This window comes from Anguilla rostrata, chromosome 7 (assembly GCF_018555375.3).
Source record: "Anguilla rostrata isolate EN2019 chromosome 7, ASM1855537v3, whole genome shotgun sequence".
Classification (NCBI taxonomy): domain Eukaryota; kingdom Metazoa; phylum Chordata; class Actinopteri; order Anguilliformes; family Anguillidae; genus Anguilla; species Anguilla rostrata.
The window spans coordinates 6,062,817-6,082,285 of record NC_057939.1 but is presented as its reverse complement, the minus strand read 5'-3'; the positions used below and the strand labels follow the sequence as shown (position 1 = coordinate 6,082,285).

Here is a 19,469-nt window from a genome sequence, read left to right as displayed (position 1 = left end):
ATCTAACCCTCACTCATGCTGAACTCTGATCATGTTGAACATGATCAGAGTTAAGTAGTCACCACCCAGTTTCTACAAACACACAGTCATGATCAAGGGAAATTCCAGACAAGATCGGTGGGGGGGGAGTTGAAATGTGTAAGTCTGGAAAGGGTTACAAAGCCATTTCTCAGGCTCTGGGATTTTATCAAACCACAGTGAGAGCCATTATCTTCAAATGGAGAACACTTGGAACAGTGGTGAATCTTCACTGGAGAGGCTGGGCAGCGACAAGTCGCAAAATAACTCTTCCAAAGAACCGCAAGCCTCTCTAGCTAAGGTCAGTGCTCATGACACGGTAAGAAAATCATACCAACAGTGAAACATGGTGTTAGTGTGATGGTGTGGGGATGCTTTGTTGCCATGGGACCTAGACAACTTGCCATTATTGAAGAAACCATGAATTCTACTCTGTACCAGAAAAGAATTGAGGAGAAGGTCTGATCGTCCGTGCGTGAGCTGAAGTGTAATTGGGGTGTGCAGCAAGACAATGATCCAAAACACAAAAGCAAGAATCTGAATGGCTTAAAATGAACTAAATTAAAGTTTTAGAGCGGCCAAGTCAAAGTCCTGACTTGAACCCAATAGAAATGCTGTAGCAGGACTTGGAAGGGGGCAGTCCATGCCCAAGAACTACCAACACGTCTCAATGAACGCAGTTCCACAAAGCAGAGTGAGTTAAATTTCCTCCACAGTGATGTGAAAGACTGATATGAAATTATAGGAAGTGTTTTGTTGTATTTATTGCTGCCAAAGGTGGTGCAACCAGTTGTTAAATTTAAGGGGTAATTAATTTTTCACTTCCCTTTGTCTAATCTGACATTTTGTCTGAGGATCAGAAACCATTCAGTGTGACCAATATAAGAGGAAATCAGGAAGGGGGCACATACTTTTTCGCGGCACTGTATGGCTAGTAATTACATATAGCATATGGTTGTCTGGCGAACTACAACAACATGTATATACAGAATAAGACAACGGTTAATATATTTACTCAATAAATAGCTGACAGTCACAACATCCAAGTAGCTATAAAACCCGGGCCTTCTGAAGCGGTTTTCACAAGCTATGGTCGGCGAATCAGACCGCACAGCTAGGCAAGCACGCCACACGGTAAGACATATCAAAAGCATACCGCTATTTTAGCAACATTCATTGAACTGTATTTAATATAGATGTACGTCGTCGAGACACTGAAATCCGTAATCCAAACGTACAAAGATGCTAGCCACCACAGAGCAGACCATTTCTCTTTGTTATACCAATTCGTAGTAATGTTGGATCCCCAGAACATGCTAAAATAAAGCGATAACGGCACGGGGGACATGTAAATGTTTCGCACGCCACGTAGTTCTGTTAAAGTCCCACTTCTTGGAATAAAATATATATAACATATTTAGTTAACCATTGTGTTGTTTAAAATAGAGATACATTTTGTCGTTGGGTCATGCTTCGTAAATCGTATTAATAATTAAACAGTAGTGTCTCCCCTCCCGTGTCCTATTGGTATGTTCTGGATTTTTTTTTATTGCGGTCCTGGCTCATCTGGATTTCTGCATCCTAAAAGCATCACTTTTTGGTATACTGTTTTAAATTACAGCCACACAGCCGTTTGCGAATAACAGATATTTGCAACATTTTGTTAGGCAGGTGAGTCATTTTTCATAAAATCCTAATAATTTCGCGATTTTTTTTTCTGTTTCATTTTATTGTTCGGAGGATAGATTAGCCATGTTATTTATCATATGCTTGTGAGTGCAAACTGAAATTAATCAATGACAATCACACCCAGATGTATGTTTATTCGTCTTTGTTTTCTCAGCTATCTGAAATTTTAAAAAAATATGTCTGTTTAATGTCGCAGATGTGGATTTGGCAACCCAATTTAACCTCAACTGTGAATATTATATTTATTAAGAAAACACAAACATAACGATGGAAGAAAAGCAGTATGCATCTCTGACGGTCCCTACGGATTACCTGCAACATTGGTGAGTTTTTCCATTGAAAAAAAAAATTACGTCTTGCATACGGTTTTGCATAACACTGCTCACTGTGACTTTTTCCTTGTTTATTTATGCTGTCAGAACAGATCACCAACTTGAGACAAGAAACTTAGAATTCTGACTTGAACCACCACGAAGACCATGTGAAGTTCCCGTTAAATTATGTTTCATTAAATGCTCTTTTATCTTATAAACTGAAAAGAAAGACTTTATTGTTGTTGCATAGTGCATAGGATTGTCATACAGCGCGGGTAACAGTGACAGACCGTGATGTCTGCAGGGGGTTCCTCTGCTGGTGTTCTCCAGGGGGGGGTCTTCTGAATGTTCTTGCTGCAGGACGATGTGTGGTTTTTCTTTTATCGTCCATACTGGTTTGTTCACTCACGGGTCCCGGCGTGTGTATATTTTTTGCGCAGGTTTCAGTCCACTGAGGACATCGAGCCCCTCCAGACCACGGAGTACGAGCAGATGACCAATGCGACTCATTTGCTGGACGACTTCAGTGAGGAGAGGGTCATGACAGAGCTGGCCGCCCCACAGGAGCCCGATTCCCACATGCAAGCCGATTCCCACCTGGACCTGGATTCTGATTCCCAGCCTCTGTCTGATAACCAGCTGCAGCCTGCAGATTCCCAGCCTGCCCCAGAACAAGGTACCCCATCTATTACAAGCATTTAGCAGACGCTCTTTTCCGGAGCGACTTACACAACATAGCATTTACATTGCATCCATTTATACAGCTGGATATATACTGAAGCAATGCAGGTTGAGTAGCTTGCTCAATGGTACAACGGCAGTGTCCTACCCGGGAATCGAACTTGTGACCTTCACGTTATAAGATCAGTTTTGTACCCATTGTACTACACTGCCATCCCATCCCTGCACACATGCTGTACACACCCCACATCTTCCATTGCAAAGAAGATCTCTGCATTTACAGACAAAGTACAAATCTGGGCCAAGTGCAAATGCATCTGCTTACAAATTCAGATCATAAATATAAGATATTATTGGTTCACAGCCAATGATTAGGCTGGGTGTTTTCCTTTTTTTTCTTTCTTTGTTCTTGGAATCACCAGCTGTGACAAACCACCACTGTGCATCCAGCAACATGCACAAGCAACAGTATGGCAGTGGTATTTCCACCTCTCAGATATTCTTACCTGGAAGCCCGTGCTGATTTTACACCCTACAAGAGGGACGATCTTCCTTTGTCCGCAGGACTTTCCGGTGTTTGTTCCCTCCAACTTCATTGCATAACTTGATCAATTATTTAGAATCTAGCCTGAATACTTAAAGCCTGACTGGTGAAACACTACATGAATACGTGTAGTACATAGTCATGTGCATTCATTAGTAATTGATTCAGTAGTTCAGATGGATGAAGGCCAGACACTACTTTTAGCCTGAGCCACCTTGGGAGCCCGTCGCATTTGGTGACGCTCTTCTTCTCCTGTCGTAGCTCCACGGAAGGGGAAGAGAGGGAGGCCTCCCGGCAAGTCCTCCAAGTCCAAGCAGGCGACGGGCGAGGCCAAAGCAAAGGTCCAGAGGAAAACGGATCGCTTCAACGGGATGTCGGTGACGGAAGTCATGGCCAAGACCCTGCCGGACATCCTCACCTACAATCTGGACATCCTGATTGTGAGTCACCTCAGACAAATTGTGCTGGTTAAGGACAGGGCTGATGTTCAGATGCAGAATCTCGGAGTAGAGCTTTTTCTGTCACTGTTTTGACATTTATCCGCTGAATTACTGTTTAATATTCACCATTTTGTCATATTTATATTAGTCTACTGATGCTGCATTTCCCTCTCATTACTCTCTAACCGCCACATTATCCATTAGATAGGAATCAACCCAGGATTAATGTCGGCCTACAAGGGACGTCATTACCCGAATCCTGGAAACCATTTTTGTAAGTTGGATATTGTCGGCTCAATTTTAATTGTCCCAAACAGAGTGTGCCATTGTGTACAAGCTGTTGAGGTGCTCCGCGCTGTCGTTCGAAAGATATTGAACCAATGATTGTTATTTTGTTAAGGGAAGTGCCTCTTCTTGTCTGGTCTCACCGACGTACAGCTCAATCACATGCATGATCAGACACTGCCAGAGAAGTATGGGATAGGATTCACTAACATGGTGGAGAGGACCACGCCAGGAAGCAAAGATCTCTCAAGGTAAGCAAGAGTGTTTAGGCAACCGAGTATAAAAAAAATAAAAAGCTATATGACCTCCAACAAGGAAGGTTGTATATCCAACGACAGAATTTATTTTTGGTGCAGTGGTGCACCCCACTTTCCAGAGAAAATGTTGACCGTGGCAGTGCAGAATGTGACCACGAGAGCTGAAGGTTAGAGCTGACTATGGTGGAAGGGTTGCAGTCTGCAGGGTGTTCTGTGTTTCATCATCCAGTCATCCAGTTGGGCCGGCTGTGTAGTCCTTCGCTCAGTGACTGCATAGCTCAGCTTGTGGATTGCAGAGAAAAGAAATGGCGACTGGCTGCATGTGTTTATGGGAATTCACGTTAGCGTATGCCTTTCTGAGCTGAAGGAGGATACATTAGCAATATCTGTGGGCAGTCCAAATAATGTGAGATTTTTTTTTTTGAGGTTCAATTGCTGTTGCTCAGCTGTGTCAGTCAATTACACAGTGTAATTATTATTATGCGCAAAATTCAGTCAGGACTCAATACCCTCTCATTGTACAAAATATGTGTACTGTTACTTAAAATTGTATGTTGTCTGATTTTGTATAGTAAGGAGTTTCGTGAAGGAGGACGACTTCTAGTGGAGAAGTTGAAGAAATACAAGCCTCTCATCGCTGTTTTCAATGGGAAATGTAAGTACTGATGTTGGGAGGGAAGATAGAAACATATTAGCTTTTTTTTTACAATTCTGTCAGCATGTCTGTTTCACTACTGTTTTTATTTTGTTTGTATAAAAAGGCAAGTTTCTCTTATGATTTTAAAATAACCATTACAAATGCAACCAATAATTTGTCCTTTCTACATTAATTTGTCTTCAGGTATTTACGATATTTTCAGTAAAGAGATCTTTGGAATCAAGGCAAAAAATCTTCAGTTTGGCATACAACCACACAAGATTCCGGAAACAGAAACAGTAAGTCCTCTCCTCTCGTAAAATTTATTACCAATCCTAAATATGGCCAAAACCGAAACCGGAGTTAACAAAATCTTTAGCTGGTAGTGTGGCCGGGCCCTCTTTGCTCATTATAGGCACGCATATTTTGACCGAGGTGAAGTGTCTGGTAGAAAGTCCATTTGCTTTCAAAGTTGTGGTGCCCAAGGTCAGATCAAATGTCAGGTCCTCGGGTTTTCTGGGAGAGAGAAACCTCAGAGGTCAAGCCACTGTGTGTAGCGAAATCAAAATTCCTGTTCTATAAGCGTTCATAGCAGGCCGCTACATCGTTTCCTAACTGCCCACCCGCCTCCTCTGTTTCCCACCCCCCCCCCCCCTTCCTGGAGGTGTGCTACCTGATGCCCTCGTCAAGTGCCCGCTGTGCCCAGTTCCCCCGTGCCCAGGACAAAGTGCACTTCTACATCAAGCTGAGGGAGCTACGCGACCAGCTCAAGGGCGTCGTTCCAAGCCAGGAAGTGCAGGAAATGGAATACTCCTTCGATCTGGGCTTGGCCAAAGGTAACGCGATCGTCGAAATGCTTATAGCCACAGCTAACAGGGACAGCAGCTCTAATAAAGGCATATGTGTGCATTGCTCAAGAAACAGGTAGGGAGCCTTCTGTGGTAACATAATATAGTGTATATCAGGGTGAAGTCCTCAGTTATATGTACCAACATTGAAGTGAATGGTGGAGCTGTTCTCACCACCGCAACTGTAGGGTTATTGGTTGGCCAGTAGGGGGCAGGCTTCCCTGTGGATTAAGTGAAAATGCAATACGGCAACACGCCATCAGGGGGAACTGTGCTGTTGAATGTTCAGTCCTTTGGATACGATGTAATACTGAAGTGGTGGTTCACTGTGATCATTAAATGGACTGTTAACCCCAGTAGTGCCAAATTTCCTGGCCACTTAATCATCCCCTCCATCTGAAGACTGGCTATAAAATCCCTGTTAAAGAGAACCGAGTTTCTCAGTTGACCTGGTTAAATAAAGGATAAATTGGTAATATTTGGTAATATTTTTTCCTGACAGAGGATGCTAAGAGGATCTCCATCAAGGAGGAGCCGCACGACCCAAAGTACGAGGCAGCCTACGGCCAGGCCTGTGGAGAGCAGGATCCCGAGACCAGCAACAGCCAGCTCGACTTCTCCTTCTCAGAGTCCAGCGCGGGGGGACGCGGTGAGCCCACACGGGACTGCGTTACAAAGTCAAAACTCCTCCGAACACGAATAGTTCACATCTTCAGATTAGCGACCAGGTTTACCACCAGCTTACTCTTAACCAGCTTTGACCGGCTTTGTCCAGCCTTGAGACCAGCTCTGACCAGCCACAAACCAACTATGACCAACTAGAAATGCCAAAATCTTAAACCAGTGTTTCTCATCCCTGGTCCTGGGGACCCACTGCCTTGCATGTTTTAGATGTCTCCCTGCTCCAACACACCTGATTCAAATGAATGGGTCGTTATCAGGCTTCTGCAGAGCTTGATGACGACCCATTCATTTGAATCAGGTATGTTGGAGCAGGGAAACATCTAAAACATGCAGGGCAGTGGGTCCCCAGGACCAGGGTTGAGAAACACTGTCTTAAACCATCTTAATCCATCTTAGAATCCCTGCTGGTCTTAGCTGAAATTGTCAGCAAGGGTGTGTTGCTACATTTGAGTATATGGCTTAGACCATCAAAAACGTCTTTTTTGGGGGTACACTTCTGATACTTGAGGGCAGGCAGCTAGTTGCACCTTTGACTTTACGGGTTACTTTTGACGCAGTTAATCAAAATCATCTGTTCAAACAAACGGTCAATACTTTAATCAGCTCTCCTCCGCAGCACTTAGCTGGAGGAGGAGGCCTTATAATTATATAATTAGATTTCCTCTTTGCAGAAATGGTGCTTAAGGACGACTCGCTCTCCGAGGCGATGGGCTGGTTTTCAGAGGACCAGTGGATGATGCACTCGTTTGCCGACCAAATCCCGGACATCGGTGGCAGCGGCGCACAGCCCCAACTCTGGGCAAAGAGTACATGAAGGAGAGGGTGGCCTTCCAAGGGTGGAGATTACCCAAGACCGTTTCCGAGGAGACCAAGGAATGCCACAATTGCTATAGCTATGTTTCCATTAGAACGGTGAAGTTAATTTATATTGCAGAGCACTGAAAAACATCCCTTTCGATCTGTGCACCACACCCTTCAAGATATCTGTTTCCATAGAAATGTATTTTACAGGAAAAGTGAAACCATGTGATTCAGAGCAAACTGCCTATCTTGAAGGAGAAAGGTGAATTTCTCTTAGTGCAGTTAGAGCATGGGGCACATTTTGTGCAAATTGCAACGAGTTACATATATCGTATTCAACATTTTCCAAAAATTACGACTTTACAAAATACGAAAAAAAAAGTTGCATTTTTATAAAGTCTACCAACTTTAAATAATGTTTGGTTTAATATTTAGTGTATGCACATAATTCTCATTTCCATTAGGAAAGTCTCACAGACTCCTAAATCAACTTTGTAATCTTGCATGAACTCCCACTAATGGAAGCATAACTAATGTAGTTGGGCCCATTGAGATGCCATACCTATGTCCCCAGCAACAGAGTCATGAACAACTGTGCTCCCTCAAGATACAAGACCATCTGCGTTCTCTCAAGATACATAAATCATAGGAGGAAGACCATTTTTATCAAATTGTTCATTTTTGTTAAGAAATATCACCGGGAGTTATGGAACACTGGTGAGTAATGACTGTAAATATATTTTAAAAAATTCTTTAGCAATGGTTTGTCTTTGTTTTTAGTTTAACATAATTCATGCATTTTTGTAACATTTTTTTAAAACAATGATATTTAAGGAATGGGAACATTTTATAAAGTGCAATTTAGTTTTTTTTGTCTCTTCCAATTGAACGTGTGATTGTGCTGCATATTTTTTGCCTTCATTTGTTTTAATAGCTGTGTTAAATACAATGTGTGAAGTGACAGGAACAACTGGACACTGTGTAATCAATATGAAACTTGAAGAAGCCAAGGTTATTGTGTAACAGTTGATAAAAACATTAAGATAGAAATTGATTTTTGCTAAAGAATTTTCTTTTACCAAGAGCAGGTGAACCTCTGTGGGATAACATTTCTTATTAATAAAAATAAATGAATACTGGATCTACATCTTGGCTGTATACTAACATCACATAAGTGTGTAAGACCCAAAGAATCAAAACATCTTTCTCTTTAACAATGGAAGTAAAAACTTAAGTGAGTCCAAAACAGAAAAATGCTGGATTTTTTTTCTGACTACAAACTCACTTTTTAAAACTCTGTCCATGGATTTGTAAAGCAACAACAAAGCTTTAGGCCACTAGGCAAAAGGAGCACATTCATTCCAAACAACCGCTACTACGTATACATCTTGCGTTGATTGAAATTGAAACATACATATGCACCAGAAGTGCATCTACTGCTGTTGCTAATTCTTAACACTAGAGTGCAGCATGTGATTGCTGGTTCAGGTTCAGGGACAGTTGGCTAGACCTAGTCGGGCCCAGTGACTGTGCCCTAATTAAATAAAATGATTAAAAAGTACACAACAGACCCTCCAATCTGGGACACAACTGACAGGTTTATACACTCAGTCCACAAGAACATACAGGTTATCAAACAAAAAAAAAAAAAACATTTGAAAACCCGTCTGTCAGATAACTTCTGTGGCCAGTACATCTCCTGGACAGCATGTCCCTGGCCTCATCCAGCAAGGAAGCACATCCTATCTCAAAGGGGAATTTGGCCCCAAAACTAATCTCGTATTCATTAGTGGGGGCAATGTTTTTAGGTTAAATATATAAATAAATAAATAAACATCCACAAGGTTTCACATGGAACTGTTTCTGTTTCACATAGCACCTGTGACTTAAAAACACATGGTCAGTAGCACAGGAGTGATGATTCATGTTGTTAAAATGTTAGGTAACTGATGACTTACAGTGATCTCTATCAATAGCACTAAAGTATTCATCAATATCTTCTGTAGCTGTCCACATATAATGGCACTAATATAAGCCACAGGGACTTGACAGCAGATATACACATACTACATTATTACAGCTACAGGTAATAAACTACCTAATGGTGTGCTGTTTCTTAGCAACGGATGATGTAAAGACCTTGTGCTCATTGATGCCGACACAGGATGGAAAAATCCTGCACACACCAGGATATATCTCTCTCTTTCATCTCTCTGGCTTCGGGACCTAAAATGGGCAAAATGGGGAGCGCAGCTTCCAAAACAAAAATGGAAGCCTTCATCTCTAGTACATTTGTGTCTGAGGCAGAAAATTTTGTTTATATGATAAGCAAATATCACAGGCTCTGATACTGGAGCAACCTTTGTTCCAATCGTGCACGTTGCTTTATGTGCTTCCTTGATAATATGCTGATTATTTTTTTAGGGGCGGAGGCAGAGACATAGAAAGGCAATGTCTGTGTTCTGTTGTGTCTATGTGTTTTATTGGTGCTTTGAATTTATGGAGTTGCTTGAAGTAGCCTACTGGTTGGCCTGGATGAGAAGCCAATGCTTTGCTGGTGAGTTGTGCATTTCCTTTCAAAGCTCTCTGTAGATTACTAGTTCAATCATGCCAGATGCAGTAAATTCTGAAGCAGATGTGTGTGTCTAATTGAATTACATTTCTGTCTGTACGTCTGTGCCATATCAGGTTGGTGTGAGTCTCTATTCCTCCCTGCTTTCAAAGCTGAGGTCATTTCCATGGACAGAGCACATTTGGTGGTGTCCATGTGTGGGAGCGCTACACTGTCTTTAGCATTAAGGGAGTCGCGTGTCCCCACAGAGATCTTCAATAGGGAAGATTCGTTCGTGTTCTCCTCATCACACTCATCTGATCCCACGTCAACATTGCGCTTCTCCACTTCTCCAATGCCGTACACTCTCAGAAATAAAGGTACACACGCGTACAAATTCTGTACAAGTACAAAACTGTACCTCTAAAGTGACAAGCGATTGTACATTTCTAGCTACTGAATGGTACCTTTTTTTCTGGTAACGGTACAGTTCTGTACCTTCAAGGGGTACTGCCATAGTGACAAGCGATTGTGGTCTTTCTTTGTACAGAATGGTAGCTATTTTTCTGAGAGTTTATGATCTCGAACGGCAATGACATCACCCGTCATCAGCCATTACCCGTACAAAGATTTTTGAAATGGACCGATAGGTATAGCAATGCTTAATCGGCAGAATATGAAAGACGTCCTGTTGAGGGCAGCACCTAGCTGCCTTTCTACAACCCTTCAATCTGAGATCCGCAGTGGCATTATTTGGCATACGCTGGAGAAGCGCAGGACAGTCTGCAGTGAGGCATTGTAGGGGTCAGCCACCCCGAGGAGAGAATGAGACAGCCGAAGGAGACGATGCTCTTCCGGATTTTTTAAAATAAAGGGTGGAGGACAGAGTAGCAGTGGAAGGCTGCGGTGTGGGGATACACGCGTTCGAACTGATGATAACCAGCTGCAGTAGCCTATAGGGCAGAATCCTCGACAACGCAGTGTCAAGAAATATACGCGGCTATACTGGATAGTGCAGTTCGTGTAGTCCACACAGCTGAGTTTGGGGGACGGCAGAATTTTTAGCCTGCCAAAATGAACGGTAGCCGATATTCTATCGATTGGAAATCGTTTTTAATGTAGTGATTTTTTTACTTGCATCGACGATTTTTAGTCTATGTCAGGAATTGCATTCTTGAAGGAGAGTGAATTTGATGGCTTTCCCATACAGAAGAAGATAGCTAGCCTGCTGGACTACCGTTAGCTAATAGATTCCAATTAGCTACCGCTTAGCTTGTGCTGAAATAGTTACTGATTTTGCGATCTACACCTCGGCTGTTGACGTTTGGAATAATGGTTTTAAGATTTCCCAGATGTCCCAAATGCAAGTTGTCAGCGTCGGTTGCCCTCGGTACATTAGTGCTGTGCTGGTTTTACATCTATCCAGTCAATAGACTTCCTAGCGACAATCAGATCATAAATGAAGTGTTACAGCTGGGACAGACATGGAAGAAAAACGAGACGACCGTCCACTTGTACAGGTAGGCTATTATAGGCCTATTATATATATATATATATTTTTAAATTTCTTTTTGAAAATTCAGCGTACCATTCCGATTTAAATGAGGTGTAAGCACGTTGGTAGCTTGCCTAACTTTGGCAGTTTATGATACACTTAACACAGAAAACCAGGTTATTGCACATTGCATTGCACATTGGCATAGCAATGAATGGACAGAGGCAGTAGCAGAGCTAGTTAGCTTAACCATCAATGTCGTCGACAGCATGTCATTATTCTTTTTAATGTGTTGGAGTTTTTTCTACAAATAACCTACGCTAGTTAGTATGTTGAAATACTATATCTTGTCCAACCCTGGCCTTGAACCAACCACATAGCAATGGGGACCATATACTAAGTTTAAAGCTTTGTGTCACTTTCACAAACTAAAGCTGACCTGTAGTATCACACTCACTGGGAGTATGCTTAAATTTAACAGTACATCCACGAATAACAGAACTGGCTACCTAGATTAGGGGAACGCTAGGCGCCGAAGCGTCGTTGATTAGAAATGACGAGGGTCCACGAATAAACTCTGAACAGGGTTAAGTTAATTTAGCCAAAATTGAAGCCCAAGTGCAATGGACTGTTATCACACGCGGTTCCTTTCCCCTTTTCACGAACATTACCTAATGACGGTCGGTCTTAATTTTGTGGTTGTGAGTAAGTATTTGATTTAAGGCACTCGGACGTGTAAATGCAGGCATTGCAGCAACGTTTAGCTGTTGTTGTATATTTCCATAAGTTTGCATGATAACTTTTTAAGACGCCTTCCTTCTAATCTTGTAGCAACGTTATTATTTGATGGTCGGGCGCGACGCATTTCCGTTGTTTCCGTTGTTTTCGCGTTTAAATGCTCACATCCTTCCTAAGATCTTATAAATAAGGCATCCATTGGAATTTTGGAACGGGATTCAAACCCGAACCACCCTCTGACTGCTCACTGGATGCCACAGTTCACTGACCTGTCGACTAGCACCTGTGCGCGGTTGCATGAAACACATCAATAGGTTTTGCCCTACTCAGTTATAGAGAATGTGAAGTAGCATATTTGCTGTGTTGCGCAGGAGGCGTGTCGTTTGTGCTTCGGGCCAAGACAATCCACGTGTCAAAAACTCGCCCATGCATAAACGCGTATTTTGTCAGATGTCAGAAGTGTTTTTGTCTGTTCATTAAGGTCGAAAAGGGAGAGGAATTATAGATTGTAAGTCAGTTTTCTCCTGTAAGCAATTTCTGGCTGAACCTAGCCTATATTTTGCATTGCTTACTTGAGGGATGTCCATTCCGATCCAAAGAGGGCCAATATTTATTTACTTATTTATTTCTAATTTTTAGCACAAGCATTAAGACACCTGATTCTGCTTATCAAGATCTTGCTTGAAGACCATGATTGGTTAATGAGTTTAATCAGGTGTTGTAGTGCTGGGCTTAAGCAAAAATCAAAAACTTTAAAAAGAAGCTTATATCCATTTTCTTTTTTTTTGTGTTCTTGACGAAGTGGGAGAGTCTGCGTGTTCACAGAATGAAGAAAACGCACATGTGTGGGTGTGTCATGGAGTTGCCTAGCTACACTAGCTGGTTGCTTGCCCTTACAACAGCAGTGCCTTTATTTCTAGCAGTAACCAGTTATCTTAAGTCACCTGGAGATTTTCATTAGTGGTGGCATATGATAAGTGTGTAATGTTAACGTTTGTGCAGGTGGCGCCAGGTGTATTACAGTGGTGTCTTTCAGCCATTTTGATAAATTCGGGAGCGTTTTCCGTCAGTCTCTTCCTCCTGCCCCAGGGAGCTGCTGATGGACTGCTGTGACCCTCGGGAGAAGTTTGCGGTCACCCGGGGAAACACTCCGCTGGGGACCGTCCTGTGGTACGACGGGGAGCTCTTCTACTTCCACACAGTCAGCAACCACACCTACCCGCTCTTTGTGCAGGTACCAGCTTCACCCCCCCCCACCTTCACAGCAAGAGACTGGCCATGTTGCCCGCACAGTTCCAGCACAGATCCGTAGATTTATCTCGGGTGGGGGGGGGGACGGGACGACAGATTTTAGAGTGACTACAAGTTGAAGTACTGCAGCTATGCAAAAGGCCTACATGCACTAATGAACATTCAGAATTGGCAGAAAAGGGATAAAAAAAAATTGGCCTGCACAGCAGAGCACTTCCATGATAACTGACATTGCAAACTTTGCGTGCCAAAGTCCAATACGGCTCCTTAATAGAGTTTGATATGGGTGTTGCCTCCTGGAGGTGATACAAGCGTATATCAATCTTGATTATGCGGCTGCATTGGACTTTTATTGTGGAAAAATCCTGCCGTTGTAATTTCGGTTGGCGTGGACATGCCCAGCAGTCTGCTCTGGTGATGCAGAATCTGTTAAACGGGAAGTACAAGTTGAACGTCACTGTCTAGATGATGAGTTCCCCCCCCACCCCCAACGGGAATTTGTGCATACCGCTGACAGGAAAGTTTATTGTTGTGGGAAAATATGCTGCGGCAGGAATGTTAAATGTAAAGAGGTCATAGCGTCAGTTTCTCACAAAAGGGGCCACAGCTGGGGCCCCTGGGGGCCTCTGCTGGTACAGGAGCTCCCCACGCACGCTTATGCCCCGCCTGTAACATTACCCAACTGTCGAGTCCGTTTCACTGACCAGGTCCACCCTGGGGTAGGACGACCTGCAGGGTTCCTAAGACTTCTGTTTCGGTGCTTCAGTTCACGGACAGAAAAGTCTACATACCTCCCCCTACCCCCTCCCCACGACCGCCCAATGAAAATGATGCAGCCTGTCAGCGTCGTGTCTTCTTGCGTTTGCCAGGAGTCGCCCATTAAGGTGCCCCTGAAGAAGTGCGCTGTCGTCGGCAACGGAGGCATCCTCAAGGGCAGCGGCTGCGGCGGGCACATCGACCGGGCGGACTTCGTCATGAGGTGAGAGGCACTCCCGCGCCACGCAGCCCGTCGGAATACGCGACCGCGCACGCATCCGTGTCATCGGCCTGGCTGTGCCGACCCGGGGCGGACCGTAGGCTCTGGACCGCGTGACGGCCAGGGGCCAGGGTGTCGTTTCCTTGACGGGGCCGGCCGAATCTCGATGTTACCGGCGTCCTGTTACCTTCCGTTACTAAATATGTTTTCTGGACCGTTCATCTGGACCCAGCCTTTGAATCTGGTTGGGGCGATATTTGAAAGGAAAGTTTGCAACATGTCTGAATGAAGTCTTGCTCAGGCCTGCAGAAGCCTCGTTTGAGACGGAAGAACCCTCAGGCTTCCTCTGGGCATGCAGATAAGGAGCTGTTTTTTTTTTGTCGTTGCCATTTTCTCCCATTTTCTCCCCAGTTTAGTCGTTATACCAATTCCCCGTGTGTATCACGGTTCTGGTCGATGCGCTATCCTTCTGTCGATTTGGGGAGGGTGTAGACTACCACATGCCAGCCTCCGATACATGTGGAGTCACCAGCCGCTTGTTTTCACCTGACAGCGAGGAGTTTTACTGGGAGAGCGTAACACGCGTGGAAGTTCACGCTATCTCCCCAGATTCCCTCCCTGCTGAACAGGAGCCCCGACCAACCAGTAGGAGTCGCTAATGCAACGATCAGGACTCATACCCTCACCGGCTTCCCATCCGCGAACACTGCCAAGTGTGTTCGCAGTAACGTCTGACCAAGCCGGGAGTACCACTGCCGGGGATTGAACCCGGGTCTCTGCGGTGGTGGGAGCTGTTTTACTGGAACTTTAAGGAGCTGTTTTTATTGGAACTGTGCATTTCCGGCACAACGAGTATCATGTTGCAAATTATTTTCCTGAAATAAAGTTGGATCGCTTCAAAATACTGAAAGCGTGCCAATTCAGCATACAAAGTTTAGAAGTAGTTCATAAAGGGTGTGTCGGCCTAATTCTAGTTCCAGGAAATACTTTTTTAAGTGTATGATACATAAAATTGGCCAATGGTTTGATAAAATACGAACAAAAATGAACTTGGCGAACTTAAGTACACCACTTTTTTTGTGAGGCAGGCACAGATGTGGGGCTGCTGTGTACCTCGCCCAGGCTTTGGCTTATCTCTCTTGGACAGTTGTCCCTTTCCATTTCAGTTTATTACATTTATTGGTGTAATACTTTTCTGTAACGCAAGCAAACACAGATGATGGTGTTGTAAATGAATAAATTAAAATGCGGGGGGGGGGGGGGGGGGGTGTTGTGTCTTAGCCAACCCCCTGAGCACCAAGCCAACTGGAGAAATGAGACCAGGGAAATTATAGCCTACATTTTGAACATAATTTTTTGAATTTATTAATTGAATTTATATTAAAAACAGAATAACTTTTTTTTTTTTCCCCAGGGAGAAATTTTACAGTTTAAGGGAGGTACATTTGAGTAAAGCTTCTAATTCTCTGATTTGCACTGGGCTTCTGGGCCAAACGTGACGTTTACCTCAGCGCACGGGTCGGGCGCCGAGGCCCCAGTTCACACGGCTAAACGCGGACGCCCGACGGCTGAGCCGGTCGCCGTAGCGACTGAATCGGTTGTGCTCTTGCGTTTGGCACGTCCGCAGGTGCAACCTCCCGCCGCTGTCCGAAGACTACACGCAGGACGTGGGCTCCAGGACGCACTTGGTGACGGCCAACCCGAGCATCATTGTGGAAAGGTACGCTTGCCACTGGCCATCCGCGTTGTCACGTTACATCACAGGCATTTAGCAGACGCTCTTATCCGGAGCAACTCGCACAACCTTCACGTAGCATTTACACTGCATCCATTTATAGAGCTTGTTAGCTTCGCAAACGCCTAAAAGGCAGACTTCTGAAGTGCGCAGGAAACCGGTTTGCTGTAGATCTGTTAGAGAACAGGAAAGACTGGTCGCCGTGCTTTAACTGGAAGGTACTGCGTGCAGTGCTGACTCCAGTGCTTACATTCAGAGCTTTTCTGAAATTCTGTCTTCATAAATCACCTGTGATTTGACATGAGAATGTTGTGACTGGTTCCAAAGATTACAGTATGCACTATGGCCCTTCCTCCTATCATAAGATTCGTTTTGTGCGTATTTACCGTTCCATTATTTTCATGCTCTGCACGCGAGTGCACCAGTGCTTGCGTCTTTGTTTTAAATAGACCCATGATGTCAGGCTGAACCATGTTTCTGTGACGTGGCCTTGCTCGACATGTTGTCCGCGGTATCGGCCTGATACTGCATGGTTTTGATTCCAGTCAAACGCGTATAAAAGGAGCGCATCTTGCTGAATTCGAACGTGCAGCCTCGGTCAACCGACGGCCGCAGGACGGTCTCGCACCTCTGCAGTTGGTCTGAGCGCGGTGGCGTGACTTGATTTGTTGATGAGCTGTTTTGGGACACAGCAGCTTGCCGCTGTGTTTTCTGTGAAGGATGTGGGTTTTTAATGATGAGATAGTGTCAGAGAGGGCGTCACAACGAAAGCGAAGACAAGTTTCTGTACTGCTTATTGCTGTCGCCGAGCTGCGAGGCCTTGCTGCTGATTGGCTGTCTTATTTGTCACGCAGTGGATAGCACTGGTGAGCTTTTTTCCATTTCTATTTTACACGGCCTTCTGAAGTGTGGCTGTTTGCTGCCTCGTCAGGTACAATTGAATAAGAAAAGAAAGGCAGTACGCCACACGGTGGCTGCGACCATTATTGCACACAGTAAATATCGGCACGATGTATCGACCATCCCTAACTGCAACTATGGGTAGTTTTACAAATGAAGGTTAATTGAGTAGGAGATCCACCTTGGTGCTTTTTTTTTTTTGTATGATTTTACGTGAGCTGTGCGTTGTAGCCGTGCGGGAGGTTCGCTCCGCTGCGGGGGGGGCTCTCAGCGTTTGCTCCCCGTCTCCCTGCCGCAGGTTCCAGGGCCTGATGTGGTCGCGGAAGGCGTTCGTGGAGAGCATGCGGGCCTACGGGCGGAGCTTCGTCTACATGCCGGCCTTCTCCTCGCGTCCCGGGACCGACCCCTCGCTGCGGGCCGGCCACGCCCTGGCCGACTCGGGCTCGGAGCAGACGGTGCTGTTCGCCAGCCCGGACTTCCTGCGCAGCGTGGAGCGCTTCTGGAAGGGGCGGGGCGTGCGGGCGCGGCGGCTCTCCACGGGCCTGTTCCTGGCCAGCCTGGCGCTGGGGCTGTGCGAGGAGGTGGAGCTGTACGGCTTCTGGCCGTTCGCGGCGGACCCGCGCGGCCGGCCCGTGGGCCACCACTACTACAACGACGTGCCGCCGCTGTGGGGCGTCCACGCCATGCCCGAGGAGTTCCTGCAGCTCTGGGAGCTGCACAAGGGCGGAGCGCTGCGCATGCGCGTAGACAGATGCCCCCGGGAGGCCGACTGACCCCCCCCCCCCCGCCCGCGACCCCCGCCGTTGCGCCACCAGTGTCCTCCCCAGCCCAGGGACACGCCGCACCCCCATGCCCCGCCCTCCCTCTCTCCCCTCCCCTCCCCTCCCTCCCTCCCTCCCTCCCTCCCCCTCGTCTCAGGCGTGACATGGTTAGCTAAAGCAGCAGAGCGAGTGTTGTGGCTTTGTGTGTCAGCACTATTAACGCCACAGGCATTGGTCAATCATTTGAAATGGGAATTTCCAAAAGGACAAAGTACCGCGAGTGTCAGCTTCCTGGTCCGTCAGGAACAGCCCTTGTGTTTTCCCTAGCTGTTTGCTTATCCCTGTACCCTGGAAATGACTTCTAGGCGCCCACGCTCCCCCCAGATTTGGGAGGGTTTCCAGGTTTTACTGGCGCAGTTATGTATCTGACTTCCCGAAACAGGCTCCTGAAACTGTGATGCTTTGTGTGTTTCGGTCAGCTGGGAGGCTGTAAGGGGTTCCTCTGTTTTTGTGTGTGTTCCCTTTTTCTTGATGTCTGCTTTGTAGTTTTCAGTTTGCTATGTTTCAGAATTCTTCGCAAAAAGAAAACCCTTTCACTGATGATGATCGGGAGAATAAGGGAAATGTTGTAAACTCTGCACTCCTATATGTGAAAGGTTTAGATTCTTTTCTCTGTGGGATTTTTGTATCCATTAGTATTTTACATTTTCTCCGACACGTTTTCATCATTTTGTTTTATCAGAGTGCCACGAGCCTGACCAGTTATACACAAGGTTTTGTAACAGTACAGAAGTTGGTCAAGTGTTTTTGTCACAAATTTCTGCTGTAAGTTTGAGTAACTTTTTTTACTGTGTTCAAAATGGCTGTGAACAGAAAAATACCTCAGTTGGCCATTTTGACTGGTCTAGTGTTTCCGAGGTGACTGTGATAATTTCTTTGTTTGACAGCTTGAACTGTACTGCATGATGCCGTTCTGCATTCATTTTGTGTTTTCTTGACGTTTGTGAATTTTGTCGCTCATTTCTTCGCCTGACCATCATATAGAGGGAAGAGGGAATAGAGGACGAATGAGCCTGGACCCACCAGAGGGAAAAAAAAACAAAAAAAAACTGCATTTCCCAAAAGGACAAGATTTGCGTAAAATAAACGCAGTTTAAAATTTTCAGTACTGGGCATGTCTTTGATTCTGTATTTTAAACTCTTTGACTGAATTTTTTTTTTTTACCGAATAAAATCGGTTTGCTTGACGGTGGGGAAAAAGTCCGGTCAGCCAGGCGCGCGCGTCGGGCTTTCGGTGAGGGACAGAACTGTGTTTACAGCTGCGTTACGTAACCTTGCATAACTGCGTCCGCCCTTCACATCTGGCGCGGCTTTTTTTTCCGGTAACGGCTCGGGGTGGGTTTGCGTAATGTCATCTGACTCTGAGCCCTGTCCTTCCAGTGACGTCACGAGATTCCTGCTGCGTAAGATAACTGGGAAATAATTTGCCTTTCTCTTTGAGGCGGTGCCCTGAAAATGAAAAATGCTTAGGATGGGGGGGTGGGGTTTTCCGAAAAGGCCCGAGGGTAATTCCAACCGCTTTTTTTTTTTTTTTTTTTTCTTCCTTTCCTAGTATGGAAGGGCAAATGGGACTAAAATGTGACATTGACGTCTGGACTCGATGCGATCATCATTGTCAGCTCATTCCAGTTTGCTTATTTTGTCTCCTTGCTTCCTTTCCTCGCTCCTAGCTCCACCCATCGGAGGACGCAAGAAGATTGGACTCCCCTAGCATAGGAAAATGATAAAATAAGAAGTAAGCTATCCCATTACAGTTTGACAAAAGCTTTGATTTCTTTTACATATGGCTATTTACAATAGCCGT

At 45.1% G+C, this 19,469-nt stretch overlaps 2 protein-coding genes across 6 annotated transcripts; both read left to right on the top strand.

The window, feature by feature from the left end:
• The first annotated feature begins 1,478 nt into the window (after positions 1 to 1,478).
• Positions 1,479 to 8,337, top strand: LOC135258854 (G/T mismatch-specific thymine DNA glycosylase-like). 2 transcript variants are annotated; one of them, XM_064342501.1, is made up of 11 exons: positions 1,479 to 1,689; positions 1,958 to 2,030; positions 2,462 to 2,697; positions 3,508 to 3,686; positions 3,891 to 3,960; positions 4,087 to 4,222; positions 4,801 to 4,883; positions 5,070 to 5,164; positions 5,530 to 5,701; positions 6,216 to 6,362; positions 7,069 to 8,337. In XM_064342501.1, exons 2-11 carry the CDS (start codon positions 1,975 to 1,977, stop codon positions 7,209 to 7,211), a joined length of 1,317 nt encoding a protein of 438 aa, XP_064198571.1. In that variant the 5' UTR covers positions 1,479 to 1,689; positions 1,958 to 1,974; the 3' UTR covers positions 7,212 to 8,337. The 2 variants fall into 2 exon arrangements, with proteins under 2 accessions (XP_064198571.1, XP_064198570.1); XM_064342500.1 differs by having other exon boundaries at positions 1,480 to 1,689; positions 1,904 to 2,030.
• Positions 8,338 to 10,441: 2,104 nt separating this feature from the next.
• On the top strand, positions 10,442 to 18,770 carry LOC135258852 (alpha-N-acetylneuraminide alpha-2,8-sialyltransferase-like). Of its 4 annotated transcripts, none has more exons than XM_064342495.1 (5): positions 10,442 to 11,269; positions 13,072 to 13,216; positions 14,103 to 14,212; positions 15,837 to 15,929; positions 17,143 to 18,770. In XM_064342495.1, exons 1-5 carry the CDS (start codon positions 11,082 to 11,084, stop codon positions 17,615 to 17,617), a joined length of 1,011 nt encoding a protein of 336 aa, XP_064198565.1. In that variant the 5' UTR covers positions 10,442 to 11,081; the 3' UTR covers positions 17,618 to 18,770. The 4 variants fall into 4 exon arrangements, with proteins under 4 accessions (XP_064198565.1, XP_064198567.1, XP_064198566.1 ...); XM_064342497.1 differs by lacking the exon at positions 10,442 to 11,269 and adding an exon at positions 11,471 to 11,945; XM_064342496.1 differs by lacking the exon at positions 10,442 to 11,269 and adding an exon at positions 11,471 to 11,949.
• The last annotated feature ends 699 nt before the right edge of the window (positions 18,771 to 19,469 follow it).

Coding starts and splice junctions, on each gene's coding strand:
- LOC135258854 (XM_064342501.1), top strand. CDS start 1,975: ATGGAAGAAAAGCAGTATGCATCTCTGACGGTCCCTACGGATTACCTG. Junction 2,698..3,507: donor CCAGCCTGCCCCAGAACAAG/GTACCCCATCTA, acceptor CTCCTGTCGTAG/CTCCACGGAAGGGGAAGAGA. Junction 5,702..6,215: donor CGATCTGGGCTTGGCCAAAG/GTAACGCGATCG, acceptor TTTTCCTGACAG/AGGATGCTAAGAGGATCTCC.
- LOC135258852 (XM_064342495.1), top strand. CDS start 11,082: ATGGTTTTAAGATTTCCCAGATGTCCCAAATGCAAGTTGTCAGCGTCG. Junction 14,213..15,836: donor CGGGCGGACTTCGTCATGAG/GTGAGAGGCACT, acceptor GCACGTCCGCAG/GTGCAACCTCCCGCCGCTGT. Junction 15,930..17,142: donor CCGAGCATCATTGTGGAAAG/GTACGCTTGCCA, acceptor TCCCTGCCGCAG/GTTCCAGGGCCTGATGTGGT.